Below are 22,158 nucleotides of genomic sequence, written 5' to 3' on the forward strand. Positions count from 1 at the left end.
TGGTATTGAAGACAATTTTAGGCAGCCAAGAGTATTATTTTTAAAACCAAAAAATTATCGTTTTTGTTTTTATCGATAATTTATTCTTACAATATTCTGACTTCTGAGCCTAAACAGAATTTCAAGTGAATTAATTAACATAGTACACTCGACTTATAGAGCTATTTGTAACAAAAGTATGCATTATTTGGTATTTTCAAACTTTCATACGTAATTTTTAAATTATTTAATTTTTTCACTTAAAACTATTAACAATATAATTTTTTTTATACAGTTATTATATATTGTCCTAAATGTAAAAATGAGATTATTTTTTTTTTTTTAGTATTTGCTACGATTTACTATATTATATTGTTGAAATATTGAGTGTGTTAATGGTTTTTGAAATTTGGTGCAATGGTTATTAAATTTACGACATTTTACCAATCGTTCAATATATACATATTGTAGAGGAAATGGATAGGCACCTAATTAAAAATATAAACGTTTTTTGCATTCAGGTTCGACAGTAATTTACAAAAATCGTTTTCATTAAATAAACGTAACCTACTATGGAAAAAATCACAATTTATATTTTATTAACGATTTTTTGTAAATTACTGTTGATTGAAACTGAATGCAAATAAATTATTATATTTTTAAATTGCTGGAATACAGATCAGATTTATTAGATATACTTTATTAGATCTTACTATATAATTGTATACGATAACTGTGTTTCGTTCCATGACAAAGGATTTGTTCTTCTATGACATTGTCGTCCATGCTTTTTCTCCTTCTAACGTATTGGGTTCGGTGGATCTCTCCTTCTACTAGCGGTCCATAATATCTTTATAGGTTAATGGTCATACCATGGTTTTGGTATTTACTGGTTTCCCTCTCACCGCGACGTAACCACGATCACCACTCCAATAATAATTGTACAACCAATGCGCGAACCACCCCCCACCAACGACCGGCGGCCATCGATCGCTGAATCGCGGCGAAGCTGACGTGGTGACGCTCACTCGATTGTCGCTCTGTTCTTTTTGGATGCGCACGTTTGACGGTCAAGTCCTGCCGATAGTTTTCTTCCATTTGCTGTGAGTATTGTAATTATTTCTGGATATACGTTTATTTTTCGTTCTTCTAGACCTGAACTATTAGTTATCGACGATCGACGGTGGCTTCGTAGGATTGTCGGTGGTTTTCAGCCATCGCCACGCTCGATCGAAACGGATGAAAAATATCGCCGACACGAGTTTGTCGCTCGCCGTCCTCGTTTCTCTATCGTCTTTACATGATGTACATACATACTGTATAGAGTTCTTTTTCTCTCTTTTTCGACATTCACCGATACCTATTTCTTGTCAGATTTGGGCCGATATTCGCCATTCGCGACGTTTACCGTTGGGTCGAGACTGTGTTTTCGTACGAGTTATAAAACGTTTTTTATCATGAATAACCAATTCCTCTTTTACTGTGCGATTGTCCCCCTCTGATGACGTCGCGAGTCTGAATTTTAGAATGCATTAACAGCGTGCCCGTCGAATTGTATACATAGCGTGTTGTGTATTGAACATTTGAACTGTTTTAGTTTCAGGTAACGATTAAAAATGGTTAACGGACGCATCCCGTCCGTGTACAGTAAGACGTACGTGACGCCCCGTCGTCCGTATGAGAAGGCGCGTTTGGACCAGGAGTTAAAGATCATCGGAGAATATGGTCTGAGGAACAAACGTGAAGTATGGCGTGTGAAATACACATTGGCCAAGATCCGTAAAGCCGCTCGTGAACTGTTGACCCTCGAAGAGAAAGATCAAAAGCGACTTTTTGAAGGTATGTTTGTTTGTCGACCCAGACCATCTAATTATTGTTCTTGTTTACAAAATATTACAATGATGAAACCAAATTATATATTCTGACACCTCTCGTCTGAAATTCCGACAATGTTGCTAATTTAAACCTTTCTGAGTTGAATCATATTTTGTATAAAAATTAAATTTTATCCATGTTCTCTAATTTTTTAGTAGTGGACAATGTGAATAATTTAACGGATTTTTCCAGGTAACGCTTTGTTGCGTAGGTTGGTTCGTATTGGAGTATTAGATGAAGGCCGCATGAAGCTTGATTACGTTTTGGGTTTGAAAATTGAAGATTTCTTGGAACGCAGACTTCAAACTCAGGTAAATGTATTTATTGAAAAAAAAATGTGAGCCTATAAACTAATATGATGAATTTATTATTATTTTCTGACACCTCTTCTGAAAAATATTTTGTTGATAATTAAATATCTGATAGTTTATGGCTGCATTATTTTTTTTTTTTTAGTAATATGTTTGACCCATTTATGCTTGTTTATTAACGAAAAATGTATTTAATTTTAGGTATTCAAATTGGGATTAGCCAAATCCATTCATCATGCACGAGTTTTGATCCGTCAAAGACACATTCGGTATGTATTTTGACTTTTTAAGTGTATGCCAATTGTTTTGGGCAAGGATGCTTGTTTGTTCTACCAAGATACTCCTAATCACAATTGGGCTAAAGTATTTGCACTGTGTTAATCCAAGTTCAGATAAATGTTTTCTGATCTTTTTCATGACAATGCTACACTATTATACTAGTAATTTAAGCCTATTATTCTTGGGCAAGGATGTTCTTAAATCTTATACGAACAAATCTTAATCATGATAAGGCAATAACATAACACTTTGGTTAATCAAAGGTCGGAACGTATATCGTCTGTCTTTTTCATGACAAAGTGACAGGTCTAATGCAGTATATTATGGGATAATTTTCTACTTTTGTTCAATGTATAATTAAGCCATTTGTTCTTGGGCAAGGATATTCATTAATACAATTTTAAGTAATCCTAATCACAATGGGCTAAATAAATAGACTTTGGTTAATCAAAGGTCAGAACTACTATTTTCTGTCTTTTTCATGACAAAGTAACAACTTAATTGTATGTATTGAATATAATTAGTTAGTGGTTTGGGTTAGAGATGTTAGGTTATAAGTACTAAATTTATTAATACATTTCTTTAACTTGGAAGGCTAATAGTCAAATGATTGTTTTCCTAATTAGATGAAAGTCAACTGCCTCTCAATATTGGCAATGAGTTCAATTTAAATTTTTATCAGGCCACTTAAAATGTTCATTATTTATAATGCCATTTTAACGTCTGTAAAACAACCATTTAATTGTTGTTATGTTACTGGTCCCTCTGATAAATCCATGTTACTAAGACCGAAAATGTGAGTTGTTTATACAAGTGTCTTTTCTGATACTTACATATTGTGAAACTTTCTACAACTTGACTACTAGTTCAGGATGAGTTGTTCAATTTTGTTTTCATTTACAGTGTGCGCAAACAGGTAGTAAATGTACCATCATTCATTGTTCGTCTGGACTCCCAGAAACACATTGATTTCTCCCTGAAATCACCATTCGGTGGTGGCCGTCCAGGACGTGTAAAGAGGAAGAACTTGAGAAAGGCCAAGACTGCCAAGGACGATGGCAATGCTGCCGAAGAAGAAGAAGAAGATTAATCTTATTAATCATTGTTCTTGCTCTGTACATTGTATTTTTAATTAATGAAAATATATTGACAACTAATTTTAATTTTTCAGTTGTTACTTTTTACTAATTTTTTTTGGCATTTGTACATTTAAGATAATATTGTTGGTAAATTATTGTAAGAGTTATGGAATAATTGAATTTTCATTTGGAATGGAAATTATTTTTACGCCAACAGATCTGGGACTGCCCATTTGTTTGTTAATGATGTTTTTGAATACTAGCTGGTAGAACATTGTTTGGAGGGGTTAGGGGTCTGATACATTGAAATTTAAAATATCTGTTTAGATGTAAAGGATTCTTTGAAAAACCCTTGATGATTTATAAACTTTTTCTCATAGATTTACATGGACCTTACATACTAGCATGTGCTGTTCAGTATTTAAAAAAGAAAAAGTATAATATGAAAAAAAAAACATCAATATTTTTTTTTGATACATCAGACTAAAAATCGTATTGAACAAAACCATGTTTTTTTGTCCACCGAAGGGATGGGGTATTATTTTATTTCATAATACTTATATAGTTGTATATTTTAATTCTGGCCAAAAAACTGCAGACAAAATTGAAAATTGCGCACGATGATACACTATTAAGATATAACGATATGTTTCGTTAGGTCCTAGTTCATTAGTAGAGACTTAATTTTAGATTTTCGGGTTTTAAATATGGTCAAATATTCTATGAAATATGACATTTTTTCTTTGTGGATAACAGTTGTATGTAAAACCCGAAAATCACGAGCGTCTGTTAAAATAATATGTATAATGTAATTGCTTCAATATTCTGTGTTTTATTTATTCACAATAATAAGTGACAATATCAACATTTTTTACGGTAACTAATAATATTTAGAGTATTCAAGCAAAACGAAGTATGAAATCAAACGAGGGCTCACCCGTATGCGTTCTTCTCTCTCTTACAAATGCGTAACATGGCAAATTGTAGCAGATCACGTTTAGCTCTGTTAGTTTAAATATTAGAGTGAATTGACCCTTATACAATTTAAAGGTAAGATTATATTCTAAGGAACCTCTTAAGTTTTTTTTAGATTCTGAGTGGAGCGAGAATGTATTGATTTTACAATGATGTTTTTTTTTTTATTTTTGTGTGCCCCTTTTACTGTGCTTAGATTTTCTTCAACAGTATTTTTTCTGATAGGAAAGTGAATTTAGTTGGTACTTTGGGGGGCCTAAAGTAAACATTTTCCAGTAGTTTTCAAAACTACTTGGTCTAACTAAAAGAAATAACCGTATATAGGTACATCACATTTTGATTGAATGTTTATAATAAAATTTTCTATACACCATAACATCTTAAAAATATTTTAAGCTGTTGGACATTTTCAGTTTCCAACTGTTTTAGTTTTTTATTCTTTAAAAATCAATAAAATTTTATTTGTTAAGTTAAAAATCTTGAAAATTTAATAGAAAGCTCCTAATAATTGGCTAATATATTGTTTCAAAGACAGATGAAAAATATTAAAATCCGTAGTCACAATTTTTTTTATAAGCATTTAAAGTTTAAATATTGACAAAATACGGAAAATTCACAAAAAAGTACAAATTATTTTGAGTTAGAAATTCATGAAATTTTTCTTTTTAAATCTATGATATGAAAATATAATAGAAGATTCCTCACTTTGTCTACCTTATTAAAAAAAAAGTCAAATCAGATTAAATTTTTATGAGCGTTAGAAATTCATATTTTTACAAGATTGGATATTCACTTGATTTTTAATGTAGCGATTTTGTTATTTTGATGTAATTCTAAAACGAATAACTGTAAATAGTTTTTTCTACTGTCAATAAATTTTTATTTGTTGGGTAATAATGTGTGAAAATTTAATACGAGGCTCTTGATAATATATTGTTACATTAGCAGTTGAAAAATATTAAAAATATATATGCACAATTTTTTTTTATTTGGTTGGAATTTTGACGAAATTTATCAAATTTAAAATTAAATAATTATTTTTTAGTTAAAAATGTATAAAATGTTCAAACTTTATATCTAAGGATTCAAAATTTAAAACAAGGTTCCACGTATATAGGTTATATATTATAAATTACTTTATTCACAATAATATCATTAAAATATTTACTTAGTAATATCATAGGCTGACAGTCAGTCTTCACTCAGAATCGTTTTTCTTATACAATGATATTATATCATTGAATTCAAATTTATCACCATCCATTACAGTGACCCACTTGTAACATAATGTACAGCAGAGCGACACCCACTTGCCCACCTTTTTAGATTTTAACTTTGAAGCAAGTTAGTAGGTATGAGTATTTTAAAATGCACAAGCAATTTACAATTTTAAAAGACTCATAACTTGGTTTAAAATTAAAATATTAATAAAACCCTACGAGGTTCACTAGATAATATTCTTACTTCTAAATTTTATTAGAGGTCAATAATTTTTAAACTGACTATATGCAATCTGCTGAGCGTACAATTTGCTATGTTATGCGTTTGTAAGACAAAAAGAACGCTGTGGGTGTAGCGCCGCACTCTTAACAAAAAAAAAATTACTACAATTTCTCGGATGGATAACTAGTTTAAACGGAAAACAATTTTTGCTTGAAAGACGTATACTAGTATACTTATAAAAAGTTCTATTGTAATAGTTGATCTCTAAATGTCTAAAAGCCATAACGTTTATGTCAATATTAACATAATATTTAATCAATAAAAATGTCACTGTTAAAAACAAAGAAACGGTTTTCATCATTTTCTGCGACAAATAACCTCTAACTCGTGAAATGAACCACAATATTCTGTTTTTATAGACAAAATATGCTCTGATATGCAAAATCAATTTTCCTCTACAAATCCCGTAAGCATGGGCGTGTCCGATGTATTGTTCTTATTGTATACAGCCAATTAGTATGTGAAAAACAGTCGCTTCCTACTCATCAGTTTCAGTATTGTTTCCACTCAATAATGAAATTTTTTTTTCTCATTACACTAAATGCACCATCATAATTTGTGACTACACCAATGGCGCAAGTCTTGTTTATTGAATTGCCTGATGTATCAAACATGTTTATAAGACGTAACTTAACAAGAAGTTCAACATATTCAACGTAACAGCACAAATACATTTTATAAAACTAATAACTGTCAACAATTAAATTTATTTATTTCTTCAATAAAAATGTGACGCTATAAAACATTATTCTATTTTAATGTGTAAGAAATGAATACACAATATATTTATCAATTAATAATTAAAAAGCGTGGCACTATTTAATTTGTTCAACAAAATAGTTAATATTAGTATAAATCAATGAGTTATCAACAAATAATACTTGGCATAGACGGAATTGTTTTCAAATTAAGTTTGGAAAGTACATAAGAAAAACATGTTATAACAGTTGTAAAAAAAATATTATGTATATATGTATACATAAATAATAATAAAATATAAATGTAACAATTCAAAATGCAAAATGCAAAAATAAAAATAAAAATAAAATAAACAATGTGACTAATAGTTTAAAAAATAAATACACATTATGCGGCCTTAAGGTAAATCATAATATTTAAGCACCATAATGTATTAAAATAATAAATGAACTCCGTTCATAAAATTAATGACAATATTAATATGTTAAAGCCCTGTGCAACAAAATTAGCCAACGGTGCCTTCTTTGATTTCGGTTTCTAAATCAAACCAACCAGTAAAACTGGGAGTGTTTACGTTGACATAATCGCTAATATTCAACACTATCTGACCCAAAACTGGACTGTGCCACGTTTTCTTAGTCAGGACAGTCACCTCCAGCTGCTTGCTATTCAACTCTGCCACTCCCATGATGTATTCGAATGTTTCTTCGTAAACTGGATTGCAGTTGTCTTTGTACGTCTACACATTGAAAAATACAAGTGTATATTATTTATTAGAACATAACGATGACGTTTTTCATATCCCTCTTGCAACGGAGTCTTACTTCGGTTTTTCGTTTAGTGTTACTGTTTTCTTTCTTGGGTAGCACATACAACTTGACATAAGGATCAGGGATGTCTGAAGCTTCTTTGATTGGTAGGTTACTGAAAACAAGCAATGTGCATGCGCGACCATTAATAATTGTTGTGCTTACACTAATGAAGTAATTGTGATGGTATTCTTACACAACTTTGTGTATAGTAACGTTGAGACGTTGTCGGGCCACACTGAACGTTAATGTAAGTTGTATGCTGCCTAAAACACCTGTGCCGGGAGCAGGTTCTTCTCTATTTGAATAAAAAAAAATTAATAAAAAAGATGTCATTCCATAGCACAATAAATACACGTCAACAAGATATGATTCCTACGGTTCGGATAACAGTTCGGTAGTTTCAGCTTGCTCAATGAGTGGTTCTTGATCACCACCACCAGCATGTGAACCTCGTGATACCGTTGAATCTCTTTTAATCGACGAAGTTCTACTCATACCATCCGTTGGCGTGTTAACGCCAACAGCCGATGACTGAATCTCAGAGACGTCTGCTGACGTTATAACACTGTTAACAGATTTTGTCGACTGTACAGAGGTCTGCCTTGATAGTGGTTTTGTTACTGTAGATGTGTCGTCATTAACATCGACCAATACTGGCAGCTTCTTCAAAAACTATACAAAGTTGAAAGTAAGTAATCACATACGCCTGTCAAAATATTAAATCAGTTGCGTACAAAAAAATTCAAATGGAGGGTGGGTGTTATAACAAAAAATATTATATAATATAATATATATGGTTTTTACTTTTTTTTAAAAATATTTGTACGTTTTTATACAATGAAAACAAGCCAAAAGGGGGAGGGTTGAAAACATTTGTGTACGACACTGTATTAAATTAAAGTCTGAATATACATTATACAAACATACTTTAAGTTGCAAACAAAACAATAATTTGCTGTCATGCTGTTGGTTTTTGCTGTCAATTATCAGATCATAAGGTTGAGTATCAACTCGCATATTTTGGGCGAGTACTAGTGCTGACAATTCGTACACATACAACCCCAATTGAGTGTTTGTCTTTTGATCTATAACCTAAATACAAAAAAAAAATATACAGTCAAGGTGTTTTAAGTCAAGGATAAAATATTTTAAATACCTTAAATTCGATGGTGTCTGTTTCAGGGTTGCTCACCAAAAACGTGAATCCTTGTTCATAGACAGGACGTTCAGTGCGTAACTTTCCTACAGTCGTTTGGGAAGTTTGACCAACTGTTACTCGTACCAATGGATCTGGTTTGCTTTGGGCCCGAGCGTTCTATAATATACCAGAGTATAGAATATAATTCTTAGAAATAAATTTCATTAGAGTACACACCGGCAAATTAATGGCTGAGTCTATGTATACCATCACCACAGCTGAACTCAGGTTTGTTATTCGCAGTTCTTGGGTTTCAGTAAGGGCCTAAACAGTACAATATTAGATATACCATAAACGCGATAAGTGATTTCACTTTTCTATATATTACCCTCTTTAGAGCACTTTGTTCCAAAGTCAAGTCCAACCAAAGCATACGCACATGTACCATGCCATGTTTAGTGTCCTCCAAGTTGATCCACTATAAACAAAAAATTGTATATATTATATATTAAAAAAAAATTAATGCACATAGTTTCAATTCAAATTATTTTATTTACCTTATCAAAATATCCAGTTTTAGCAACATTGCCAATTTGTATTGAAGCTCTACACAATAAAATTGAATAAAAATATAAAAATAATATTAATTATTATTTATTTTATAAGTGTTTCACCTTCCTAGATTCGAATGTTTTTTGCCCACCATTTCGTCTTCATCATAAAGTTTAAGCTTCAACACTTGTCCTCTGGGAGAGAAGGATGCAAACTACACATTGACAGTAATTATACAGTATTCGGGGTGTAAAAATGTATGGATCAATAAAAAAATATTCATTACCTCGCACCAATAATCCCATTTAGGATTCAGTTCATTGTTTATTGTATGGGTTTTGTATTGTTGTGCACCCAATGTCACGATGACATATGGATCAGATTTACCTTTTCTTATTAAGCTCATGTCTTTGGCCACCAAATTTTTAGCTTGAAAGATGTGTACACGTAGGACACCCTAGAACATAAATAATTAATCTTCAAATATAATGACTTAGAACTGGTTAAAAAATGTAGAATTTAAAATTTTCTATCTGATACTAACCTCTGGTTCAGGTAACTTAACTACATGTGCAGCTATTTCATTGCTCAATACTATAGGCAATTTGTTTGGTAAAACCATTAAAGCAGCTACTTGTTGAGAAATAACTTTTCTTAGTACATCACTAAAACAATAATTGTGTTGACATTGACAAAATATTTTATATTATGATGTACTGAAATTACTTGAGGCCAGGCATATCCAGTACGTCGGCAACGCCCATCAGATCGTAATCAATGTCGGGTTGATTTAGGAAAAATATCTGCAATCCTCCTACCAGAGGTGAAGTAGTGAGCAATGGTTTCATAACCACTCTCATCATACCACGAATCTGTTTGTTGATATTTCTACTATTATTAAAATTTGTTCTAAAACTTAAAAACTACTCATCATTACTTGGAAGTCTTTGATACCGCAAGGGACTCCACTAACATAGAACGATATGTCACTATCACTGGCAAATCTATAAAATGTGAACATTACAGAGTTAATTTAAATTATTCCTTGTAAAATATTATGTAAAATGGTTATTGATGACACGACTCACATAACATCAATGTCCAACATTATTTGATCCCGCGACACTTTATCATACACTTTGACACCTCCGATTTTGGGCGGCTTAAATAAAAGAGTTTATTTTAAGTACCTGGTACACCTTAAGTGAAACGTCAGCGTTTACAACCAACGACACAAACTTCAAGGCGTGTAGGTAAGTAGATTGATGGTACTCACTATTGATCCCAGTCGTAACTTGTCAAACGCAAAATTGTTGATTTTGTATTCGCGTAGGCTCTCGGCGACCATTGGTTCCACGGTTTTTTTTATGGTACTCTGAGCATATACGCTAATCAACGGCCACATCTGCTTGATAATCTAAAACGGAACATAGCCAAGCAATTAGCAAACAATGGTGCACATGGCCACGGGTATCGACGTCAAGGGCAGCCGACCTACCTGGTTGAGCCATTCGGCGCGGTGGATGTCTGGGAAGAACACCCAGGACGGTAGCTCAGCAACGTTGGCGGTGATCAGGTCCTTCTCGTCGGCAGCCGCGGCCAGCTGAGCGCGCCGGCGCTTCGTCCGGCCGGCGTCGCGCAAGAGATCGCGGACGACCGACAAGCAGAAAAAGAACGGCATCAGCACCCAAACGCTGGCGGACGCCACGCGCCAAAAGCCGAGAGCGTAGATGGTGACCACGGGTACCAGACCCTTGGTCACCCGCCAAACGGTCTGCCGGACGGTGGGTTTGTCCAGCGTGCCGTCCGCGGCCTCCTCTGCCAACGCAGACGAATCATTGTCGGCGTCGCGTAACCGCAGCTCTTCTCCCTGGCGATCCGCCATTGTTGCGGGACGAAGACGAGAGAAATGAAAACGTTAAAAGATCGCGACGACAATACGAGTGGGCGTCAGGCCGTCTGCGCCACACGAACGCGAACGGATGAATAAATAACCGACAACTGTACAGAGGCAACACTCAAAACGCTGAAGGCGGCGATGACATAATAATAATAATATTATTCGATATTGTCGAAACGGCCGAGGCAACGGAGAGGAGTAGGAGTCGGTCTTCGTCGACAAGATTCGGCGGCGAGAGGTGGGACTGCAGCACTGCGGACGGTTTCTAAAATCTAAACGAGTAATAATTGTTATTACTTATTATATTGCGGTACGTTTTGTTATTATTATTTTTATTTAATTTTTCGTAAAAACGAGACGACGTGAACGGGAAAAACCCTTGCGGTCATGCTCTGTTTATTTCGTTTTCCGCCGCCGGCTGGATCCCCAAAAGATTATGTTATCTCACTAACTGATAAAGTGAAAAATTTAGCAATCTGATGTTAACAATAACTTAACATCAGCTGTCTGTGGTTAACGACATTCGCCGGAACTCGAAAGCCCGGACCGCGGCCTGCTGGCGCAGAATAGATTTTATTTTCATGATTTCGTGTACCTATTTAGTTTTAATTATTATTACTCTATGCGCCGGACCCACGATTTAAGATATTTTATATCTTAAATTATGACGTGAAACATTCAATATTTGAAAATATAACGAAAAAATTACACAAACACGTAAACTATATTTTAATCAACACCACTATAATATAGTATATCTACTTTGTGGACCGGGCATTAATGCGAGTATGCGACCGACGGCCAACGGGCACACTAAATTTAATTAAATATGAACATTTTTTTAGAAATAATGATATAATTAATAATTTATCTTATATAATATAGTACCTGTTAAAATAATTAACTATTACATCGTTCAGAAAACACCTATGAAAATGAATTATATTTTAAATCGATGATTTTTTTATTTTTTTTCGAAAGATTTTGAAAACACCCTTGCGCCTATTGCGGGCAATTTGTGGGTAATAATATTATAATTTGCGAATACGAACTCAATTTTGTATAATTATGTCATCGGAACTATAATAGTACTTCTACAGCTTGGGGTTCTACTATACCTATTCTTTTCGTCGTCAGTTTTACAAGCACTGCCGCCGTACATATTTATAGTAACACTATTTAATATATTATACATTACGATTATATTGTATACGCGCGTATTATGATTTATGACAAAATAACCGACCTTGGTTTGTTTTGGACGTCTAGCCCGAAACGGTTTTAGTGTTTTTTTTTTTTTTTTTATCGTTTTAACTTTTATAATTGACGCGATGCAGTCAAGCCACGATGAGGAGGGGACCGAGGGGAGACAGTCTTGACAAATTTATGGAGATTCACATTCCTGGACTCTATCGATTACTGAGTGCGCAATATTTACGGACAAACGTATTGCCCGCGTTATATAATATAACAGTCATAATACCTTATAACTGTATAATATAGTTTTATACTTATCTATGAATAATACCATAATATTATATAGGCAATATAAATATTACGCAACTGGTACACAGGACCGAAACAATCAGGTATCCGCCAATAATAAATTATTAATGTGCCTAATCGTCCGGAGCATCCACGGGCTAAGATATTATAATTATATGTTAGTCCGTGGGAGCATCTAATAATCGTTTATTTTATGACGTTATCTATTATTTGATATTTTGATTTTGATTTTTTTGAAAATTAAATGAAATCCCGGAATAATCACCCTATAATCTATAGTAGGTATAGATTATATACTATTCGACCAAACACAACATCACATAAAACTATAATATTAATGACCAAAATTCGATGGTAAGTATTTTACCATTTTAGCATACCTATTATAATAGGTATAATATTCAATATCGTTATACTAAAATATAACTTTTTAATATTTAACAATCTTTAGCATCAAAAACAGTTTACAAACGAAGCCAAGTGTATGTTGCAATCAATAAAAAAGTCATAACATTTTTGACATTTAATATTTATTTTAATTTTACAAGCTCCTTTTAAAAGTTAAAAGTTAAAACCCATTTGGACGATTAGATAATAGATATATGGGGGATTTAGTTGTAACAGGGGAGCGAAAGAACTTAGAAGTTTGGACACAAACTTAAATAATATTCAGACATTTCAAAATATTTCCATTAGAAAATTAACTATTTAATTTGGTAGGTACTACTAAATTATGCTCCTCCCTTTATTTCAAATCATACACTTCATAAATATTTCGGAATAATGTCAGTCGTCAGACGTCAGTAATCAGTACATTTAACATGAATAAGCTATAAATAATTTTATAATAGTTTCTGAAATAGTCTATTTCGCCTTCACGGCTTCACCATTCCAACCATGACTCCAGGTCATGATTCCAACGCCTTATCCACTTATTAAAAATTGATAGTGCTTAAAGCTTATCCATTGCAGGTGATAGTCCGAGACACATATTATATTTAAAATACACAATATACTTGTCGTATCATATAAACATAATAAATACATAAAACATAACACTAGAACATATTTTTAAAACCGATCTAACAAAAATATTGCGTTGCCAATTTCCTAAACAACCGCTTCATGTCGTATACAATACTTGCATGCGGCCACTCCGGGTCGAAATATTGTATAAAATTAAAAATCATAGAGTATAAAGTCGCCTATACAGCCGATTACCGATAGTCGATACGTACCTAAATATGTTACTGATCCGCAGAGGGCGCACTTATAGTACTCATAACTTATAAATATTTAAATAGTTAAATATGGCCTTTAGAACTACGACGAACTGCTAAGAAACTTAACGGAGGTTTTCATGACAATTACGACAATTAAGAATGTAATGCAAGTAAATAAAAAAATTAATTACGACTTGATTCTGTATTTGAACTGAATACAAATAACCGTCTAAAATGTTGGACGAGTGACGACTGACTAAAAGTTTAAAACTATATAGTAAAACTAAAACAGTAAACCGTTTAACGTGACTATAGTCTATAATAATAATATGTATTAGACCTTCTCTCATACTCCGATGGTTAAAGTCTGATAAGGTGAAGTGGGTGATGGCCGGGGAGTAAGGCCGTATATATAAATGTTAATGTAATGTTACGTAGACAACACTGCGTGCAATATAAGAACATACCTAGGTAATATTTATATATTTTTAGGCGATTGTACACATTAATTGTATAATACGTTTTGATTTGCATATTATTGTACGTATTATTATTATGTTGATAACACGCCCCCCCCCCCCTTGAACATTTTTTGTCTGCGGGTGACCTTGCTTTCCTTCATTGCGGAGTGTGTAGTCTTTTTTCGTAAATAATATTAAACATTAATCGTTATACAATAGCTACGAGCTTAGATCATATACTATGATCTAAGGCTACGAGTATTCAGTCTTCAGTGTTGGTAACTATTTCCTTATAATTGTGACTTGTGTCTAAAAGGAAAAATACTATTATAATTTATAGCATTAAACTAAATAGTAAATAATATTAATATTATTGTGTAATGTGTATTAAACGTTAAATACAGTACCTAAGAGAGGGGCGCGAGAATGTAGCAGGATTGCAGGAATGAAGGATAGACAAATAACTTAAAATATATTTGACAAAAATTTAACAAATTTCATGTTGACAAATGACTATGCCATGTTGTCAAATAATATTTAAGAGGGCAAGGAGTAGACAAAATATGGCATAAAAACATGGTTTCGTAATTCCAGGAATACGGCTTATTAAAGCGTTTTACAGTATAAATACCTATTACAAAAATTGTGGAGGAGAATTTTTTCTAGAAACGTAAGAAGCCCGATTTTCGATATTTTTATTAATTACTAATTAGCTAAATAATTAATTGATATAAAGTTTAAAAAAACGTGTTAATTTACCATGCGATATTGGACGATTGGAACAAGATATCAAAAATCGGGCTTCTTACGTTTCTAGAAAAAATTCTCCTCTACAATTTTTGTCATAGGTATTTATATTGTAAAACGCTTCAATAAGCCGTATTATATTTTTACTGTTTTAGTCATAATTCGCAGACTATAGTATAGATTATGCATAATATAGATATACCATGATGTATACAGGGTGTCCCGCGAGGATTTACCCATTGCGATATCTCCTGAGATAATAAATATAATATAATAAATCTGTTTTTTTTATTAGAATCACAAAGACAATGACCACATATTTTATTTTTTAATTTAATTACATTGTTTGGTAAAAAAGTTAAAAAAGTTATTTTTATTTTTGAAACAATTGAAGATAGCCATTTTATAGGGTTTATTTTTCTGAACATTTTGACTTTTCAACATTTTATTTTCATTTATCTCATGGTTTTTTATAAATTTTTTAGTTTATAGGTAAAACGGCAAAAACCCGGTTTTTGTCCGGGCGATGAGTCTACGGCTAATGGGCTTATCCTAACGGAACACCCTATATATATTGTGTATTTGTGTACAATTAAATCAACAAATAAAAGTCGAAAGGCACCTATGAATAAAATTAATTGTAAAAGGATCGGTAGACGGAATTACAATAATATATAGGTACCGCGCGTGGTCGGTCTCAAAATTGTTGTATAGATTTTAATTGGATTTAGGTATAAACAAAAGAATACGCTGATACAGAGATAATTCAATAATTGTATATGTTTTAGCTATAGTATAATCAATGGTTGTTCGTTTATTTTTATACAATGAGCTCTCTTTATTTTGTTCTAACGTTATTACAGTAATACTGAATCAGCGTTTTACAATCGAAACTATAAACAAATCATAATAATATGTCGAACGAATGGATTTTTGCGCGTATCATAAATTAAAGCTTTTATACTCGGCTTATAGCCTATATTAGGTACTTTGATTTATTTATGTAAATATGAATTAATTTTTTTTTGCTATTGAGACGAAACTTCTGCAAACTTAAATACAAGAACAATACAATTCAACTGTTTTTATGCGAGTATTAAATAAGTCTTCCGAACGTTTTATTTTTAAACTTACCTATATACCGGGTGATCCATTTAATATTTTACACTCATTATTTTAAGACCTATTAACGTTTTTGAAAATATTTTTCGTAAGTACATTATTATAAGTTGATAAAAACAAAACTAAAAAATATTTTTTTTACTTTTTTTATGGTTTTTTTTTTTTGAGTTTTTACTTTTCTCACGACAACATGCATATTTAATTTCTTTTTCTAAAGCAGAATATTTGTTGGAGTACTTTAATATATAAAAATCGAATTTTAGACTATACCTATTACCTAGTATTGTTTAGAAGTTATAAGTATTGAACATATTTTAGATGAGCAGAATATGGAGTACTGCGGTGTACTGGATTCGCTGAAACATTTCCGTACACTACTCCACTTGTCTAAAATTTAAATACTCAAAACTAAAAATCTACTCTAAATTTTTATGGATCAAAATACTCCAAATAATATTTTGCTTCGGAAAATGAATTGAAAATTTACCTATGTTGTTATTCAATAAAGTAACTATGTGCCTCTACAAGCCTAGCAGAAAGGAGGTATTCATAAATCATAATTGCACAGTTATTTATACTCTGTATTAATTTATACGCATACATAAATAAAAAAATAAAAACATAAAAAAAAGTAAAAACTTAAAAAATGATAACGATAAAAATAGTAAAACAATGTTTACCATTTTATATTTTTTCCAAAAATGTTGTTTTGTAACGACTTAAAGTTATTTAAAAATAATATATTTAAAAACATAACTGTTTTCCGAAATAATGGTTGTCTTTCATTAAATGGATCACTCCGTATACTTGCGTAGAGCAACTCTGAATTGTAATTTTCAAAATTTAAACAATAATTTAATAATTACTTAATGTCTCAATGTGCTGTACAATTATGGATATGGGCCTATTATTCCAATTCAAAATATATTTCCCTACATAATATGAATTTATTAGACGATAATTATTATTCGTTTAGTGGATACATTTCTTATTTTTATCATAAATTATGGCAGTATTTGTCTCAAGATTTTTTTTGTAATCATAAATTTTAATTTATTTGTTGATTTGTTGTGCCGCTATTCTATTCGTATTTTTGTGTTGCCATGCATGTTTATAAGTTTATTTTTGTGATCTATGTGTTATCTATCTTAGTTCATGCTAATAAGCAATATGCTTTGAAATTTAGATTTTGAATACTGTTGACCGTTTTCTATTTTCTATTATTATTCACGATTTAAGTTATTTTAAAGTTTATAATAAATTGTATTCACTAGCCATATAGTTTATTATATTTATAGGCCTTAGTGGATAACCGGTAAGCGATCCAGCCACGGACTAAGGTATATTATCTTAGCCCGTGGTTCCAGCTATGACCACAGAATATTCTGTGCTATGACTAAACCACGGACTAAGATATAATAATGGCCTGGAAACGACAGGAGCGTTTAAATACAGGAATGCACCGCTCATAGTGCGCATGCGCAATATGGTATCGTCCGCATAACTATAGTAACTGATAACTCAGTGATAACTGATAATGTGATATTATACCTATTGAACTTAAATAAAATTATTAATATTGCAATTTGCGAATTTAGTATATTTTAAGTTTTAACTGAGTTATACTGATACAATTTGGTACATTTAGTCTATGGTAGGTACAACATTTTTTAATAATATAGAAATATAATAGTTTTAGTCAATAGTAATATTTGTAAAAAGATATAATATATCGTAAAGTACAAAAAAGTTTTACACTAACTAATATAAATGGAATTTTAGTATATCATATTCAGAAATTCCCACCTATTACGTTTTTATTATCTTACTTCAATCAATGTGTTGGAAATAGAACATGTCTAAATACTCTAAATTCCTATGTCATAAGCGTGTTACTGTGTCAGGTAAAATGTGTTTTACCAGTGACCTTAAATAAAATAGCATCATAAAGATAGCTAAAACCTGTTTGGGTAAGAATTGATAAGTTTTGAATACCACACCATAATATCGTATTTATTCAAAATTTTAGTTTGCCGCTTAAATCACTGATAATCAATAATCAACATGTTATCTAATATCTATGTTATGCAGACGATACCATATTGCGCATGCGCACTATGAGCGGTGCATTCCTGTATTTAAACGCTCCTGAAACGACATGGTCGGCGGAGGTCGGGGGACGGCCATGAAAAGGCGTCACTTAGCTGATAAGAACACTGTTCTTGAAGTTTTCAGCGCTACCGGTGGTTTTGATTTGGCTACACAATTTGTATCTTATAGTCCGTGTTAAATGCAGAGGGCGCTGTGAACTCCAGGAACACATAGCGACCCCCCCGCACTTTGCTTCTTGTATATACATTCGTGGCCGTGATAAGCTGCTCGTTTCCAGTCCATTATATCTTGGTCCGTGATTATACCTTAGTCCGTGGACTAAACTAAATAAACTAACATCATGGAAAACTCTTGGAAAAAAATGTTATTCCCACTACAATTTATTATATAGGAATTTTACTGTTTCTGCCAAGTCTGGGGAAAATGCTCAGTGATAAGAAAAATTGGTTTATTGGTGATCATGCCGGTTAATTTTATTAATTTATTTTAGTCATAGTTCCAGGTTCCAGCCACATACTAGATGAAAAAATAATTAAATATTAGTATATGTACACTACATGTGAGAGCTAACTGATTATAACATCGTTAACTTGACAAAATGGCTTCCCAGAGTCTTATGGAGTTGAAAATTGTTGTCCGTTCCGTTATAGTTGCGTGCAAAAACCAATTAACAATCGACGATTTATGGAAAAGGACAATTCACATGTTCGGAGGACCACAACAAGTACAGTTAAAATTGTTTGGTTACGATACTCCTTTTGATTTTCTTAAAAGTATACCAGATATCGTTCAGTTAGAAGATCCAGAAGATACAAACTCCATTGTTAATTTAGTAAGTTCAAAATTGAGCAGGCATATGGAGCTATTAGTCGCAACAAATATAATAAGGCCACCCAAAAGTAAAATTAGTCACCACAATTTTTTGGTTCCATACAGAACACAATGTGCATTTATCAGAATTTTTTATGAATTATATCCGGAAGGTTTGTCTATAAGTACTTTTGATTCTGATGTTTTGTGTATTCCAATATTTCAGTCTTACATCGACTGTGTTGATATACTATTGTCAAAATTGGACCATGTATTTATGAGAAGGGGAATAGAAATGATAAACTTGCACCCGGATCTAGTAAACAGATTGAAAAAAATAATTGAGACGGATGATAAATTTACATCTATGGATATATGCAACATTGATGAGTATTCATTAGAAAATGATGATCGACAAATTTCAAACGGTCTGGAATACCCATTGTTCAATATTTTAGAAGAAACAATTAAAACTAATATTGAACAATTGTTAAATGAAATACCTGGTTGGATATCTGATAGACAAATGTGTAATTTATACATTAACAAATTTGGTTCTGAATTTAATCATTATACACGGTGGGGTTTTAGTAGAGTTAGTCAAATGTTTTCTAAATTACCCGAATTGTGTTGTGTTCACTTCTCAATAAATGAAGTAGAAATAATTTCATCATTAAAACATACTTGTAATGATTATAAAAATCCAAATGAATCAGAAGAAGCAAATGAGTCCAGAAATTGTTCTATTAATGCAAAAAAAAAAATTGATAATGAACCAAGTGAACATGACGGAGTATTAAAAAAATTCTTAAGAAAAGATCCATATTTACGGACTCCATTACAGGATTGTTTTTTGGATCAAGAAATTAAACATTTGGAATTAAAAATCAATAATTCATTAACTGTCAATGTTTGTGGAGTTGATACATATATTATACCAACTGTTATATGTCAAAGCGTTGAACAACATCATGAATTCCAGAAGTTATTAATTGATATGAAAAACTTTTATTTTCTACATGAAACAGAGTTGTTATTTGATCCAACTATAACAATGGTAAAACAAACATATGCATATTGTTTTGATGATTGTTGGTTCAGAGGAATTGTTACTGATATCAACTTAAGTGTAATAAAAATTGTGAATATTGACAATGGTTTGATGCATACTATTTTATTTGAAGACATCAGGTTACTACATAAACAATTTAGCCAATTACCACCACAATCATTAACTTGTTATTTACATGGAATAGATTCTATAGACGAAGATGAACTTTTGAAAATTATGGATAAAGAATGTACAATATATGTTGTTTCTACCGATGAACAAAATAAATCTGCAACTGTCAAAATTAAGTTAATAGATTCTATATCAGATAAGTACTTAAATGAAGAATGGATTGAAAGCGGTGTTGCCGAACCAGATTCAGATGAAGAAGATTGAAGATACAATTAGTAGTTTTTTTTTTTTATTAATATAATAAACTGAACAAGCAAGTTATGTAAATTTTTTTTTATTTGTACAATATTATATTGTTAAATTTTAACTTTTCCTATGACTTATAGAAATTAAAATATTAAAACTTAAAGTAAAAAAAAAACCTGGCGCCAACAATTGAAACAATTGGTAACTTGACCATAATGTTTGAACCATTAACCACATTTTTGAAACACAAGTAGGTAGCTAATAGAATAATAAATAATAGTAGGTAATTGTTCAATTACACGAGATAGTGCATTTAAATAATATATGCGACTGATCGGTATAATTATTTAAGTGAATAGCCAATGCTTTTGTGGTTTCATGTATAGTACCTATATATGTAAAAGTATAACTATTTACAATGAAAATCATGCAAATACTGCAACGATAATCATTGCGCTGTACGATAACAAGACGAGTTACACGAAAATCCATGCTCGGACATGGTAAATATTTCCTACTTAGAAAAAATTCTACAATTATTAAAAAAGGACCTGTAGGCATAGTATAATTGGTGTGTAGTGCTCTCTTAATACATAATATATTATTATTTATTATGTTTTGATGTATGAAAAATAAATATTATATTGTTATTGCTATAGATTATGGATAACAAATGTATTGGTGTGCGCAATTAAAATTAAAATCATAGGTATAGGAACTGAGGATCATAATATTTCAATCTCATTCACGGATGTGCGTTATCTCCCTATATAAAACAGTTAAATTATAAAACACATACCTATATAGATAAGTAGGCATAGTAAAAACTATTAAGGCTTTAGTCTTATACAATTATTATACCGCTAGCATATTTTTTTATTTTTAATTGATTTCTCAGTTCCTCACCACACACCGCGTGATAGTAAGTACAGTCTTAAGTAAAATACTTTTTAAAAGTATTTGGAATAAATACTCGTATATTCATGAAAAATAGTATTCCGAATATGGATTCAAATACATCATAAAAATAGTATTCTGAATAAAGTATTTAGAATACTATGAAACTATTCCAAATACTTTTAAAATATTTTTTTGTTTTAGATATTAATAAAATAATAATTGCTTTTGGGAAATTATAGTCAATGTTTAAATATATTATATTATATTGATTGTAAATTAAAATTATATTATATATATATATATTTTACCTATATTGCGTGAACAACTAAATATTAATAATAATAATATCCTAGTTTCTAGATATGCCTAGGATCTAGTTAATAATATAGTCATGTGATATAATCATATTCTGACATTCTGTCGAAATTTACAATAGTTGAATGTTTGTTTTTAGAAAAAAAATAGAACATTTAATGCATTATACAATATACTTAATTTTAAATTGTTATAAATATTGGAAATAAACTCATGAGAGGGATCTATCCCTTTCATCTCCTCCCCCTTGTTTGACTACCACTGATTAATAGATGTTATCAATTACAAATTTCCAACTAAAATTATATGTTTTCTATTTTTTGTTTTAGATTGTATAAAGAACTAATTAAAATAGGTTCCTATATTGTTATACTATTAATTTATTCCGAATAAAGTATTTGGAATACTTTCAAATGTATTCTGAATACCTC

General features: G+C 31.3%; 3 protein-coding genes across 4 annotated transcripts; 2 read left to right on the top strand and 1 right to left on the bottom strand.

The window, feature by feature from the left end:
• Positions 1–922: 922 nt before the first annotated feature.
• Positions 923–3,607, top strand: LOC132944114 (small ribosomal subunit protein uS4). Of its 2 annotated transcripts, XR_009664416.1 has the most exons (6): positions 923–1,082; positions 1,577–1,818; positions 2,047–2,165; positions 2,367–2,434; positions 3,071–3,240; positions 3,348–3,461. XR_009664416.1 is itself a non-coding variant. In XM_061013292.1 (5 exons), the coding sequence occupies exons 2-5, from the start codon at positions 1,596–1,598 to the stop codon at positions 3,532–3,534; spliced, it is 597 nt and encodes a 198-aa protein (XP_060869275.1). In that variant the 5' UTR covers positions 923–1,082; positions 1,577–1,595; the 3' UTR covers positions 3,535–3,607. The 2 variants fall into 2 exon arrangements, 1 of the variants encoding a protein (XP_060869275.1); XM_061013292.1 differs by lacking the exon at positions 3,071–3,240 and having other exon boundaries at positions 3,348–3,607.
• A 3,081-nt stretch (positions 3,608–6,688) lies between these two features.
• Positions 6,689–14,090, bottom strand: LOC132945068 (extended synaptotagmin-2). Its single transcript, XM_061014690.1, has 18 exons — positions 13,847–14,090; positions 10,701–11,374; positions 10,479–10,619; positions 10,291–10,364; positions 10,140–10,206; positions 9,929–10,074; positions 9,747–9,867; positions 9,489–9,659; positions 9,325–9,416; positions 9,208–9,256; positions 9,039–9,128; positions 8,888–8,974; positions 8,669–8,827; positions 8,440–8,604; positions 7,889–8,184; positions 7,706–7,807; positions 7,525–7,624; positions 6,689–7,439 (listed from the first exon to the last, which is right to left on the bottom strand). Exons 2-18 carry the CDS (start codon positions 11,085–11,087, stop codon positions 7,206–7,208), a joined length of 2,481 nt encoding a protein of 826 aa, XP_060870673.1. The 5' UTR covers positions 11,088–11,374; positions 13,847–14,090; the 3' UTR covers positions 6,689–7,205.
• Positions 14,091–18,627: 4,537 nt separating this feature from the next.
• On the top strand, positions 18,628–20,587 carry LOC132944760 (uncharacterized). The gene has a single exon (XM_061014242.1). It carries the CDS (start codon positions 18,872–18,874, stop codon positions 20,528–20,530), a length of 1,659 nt encoding a protein of 552 aa, XP_060870225.1. The 5' UTR covers positions 18,628–18,871; the 3' UTR covers positions 20,531–20,587.
• Positions 20,588–22,158: the final 1,571 nt, after the last annotated feature.

The sequence above is a fragment of the Metopolophium dirhodum genome, chromosome 5, assembly GCF_019925205.1.
Source record: "Metopolophium dirhodum isolate CAU chromosome 5, ASM1992520v1, whole genome shotgun sequence".
Taxonomy (NCBI): Eukaryota; Metazoa; Arthropoda; class Insecta; order Hemiptera; family Aphididae; genus Metopolophium; species Metopolophium dirhodum.

What these genes read in the sequence shown, in the direction of transcription:
- LOC132944760 (XM_061014242.1), top strand. Translation starts at nt 18,872, where the DNA reads ATGGCTTCCCAGAGTCTTATGGAGTTGAAAATTGTTGTCCGTTCCGTT.
- LOC132945068 (XM_061014690.1), bottom strand. Translation starts at nt 11,087, where the DNA reads ATGGCGGATCGCCAGGGAGAAGAGCTGCGGTTACGCGACGCCGACAAT. An exon ending in GCGCCGAATGGCTCAACCAG is followed by an intron (nt 10,620 to 10,700) that starts GTAGGTCGGCTG and finishes GTTCCGTTTTAG; the next exon opens with ATTATCAAGCAGATGTGGCC. An exon ending in CAGACACCATCGAATTTAAG is followed by an intron (nt 8,605 to 8,668) that starts GTATTTAAAATA and finishes TTTTGTATTTAG; the next exon opens with GTTATAGATCAAAAGACAAA.
- LOC132944114 (XM_061013292.1), top strand. Translation starts at nt 1,596, where the DNA reads ATGGTTAACGGACGCATCCCGTCCGTGTACAGTAAGACGTACGTGACG. An exon ending in TCAAAAGCGACTTTTTGAAG is followed by an intron (nt 1,819 to 2,046) that starts GTATGTTTGTTT and finishes GGATTTTTCCAG; the next exon opens with GTAACGCTTTGTTGCGTAGG. An exon ending in ATCCGTCAAAGACACATTCG is followed by an intron (nt 2,435 to 3,347) that starts GTATGTATTTTG and finishes TTTCATTTACAG; the next exon opens with TGTGCGCAAACAGGTAGTAA.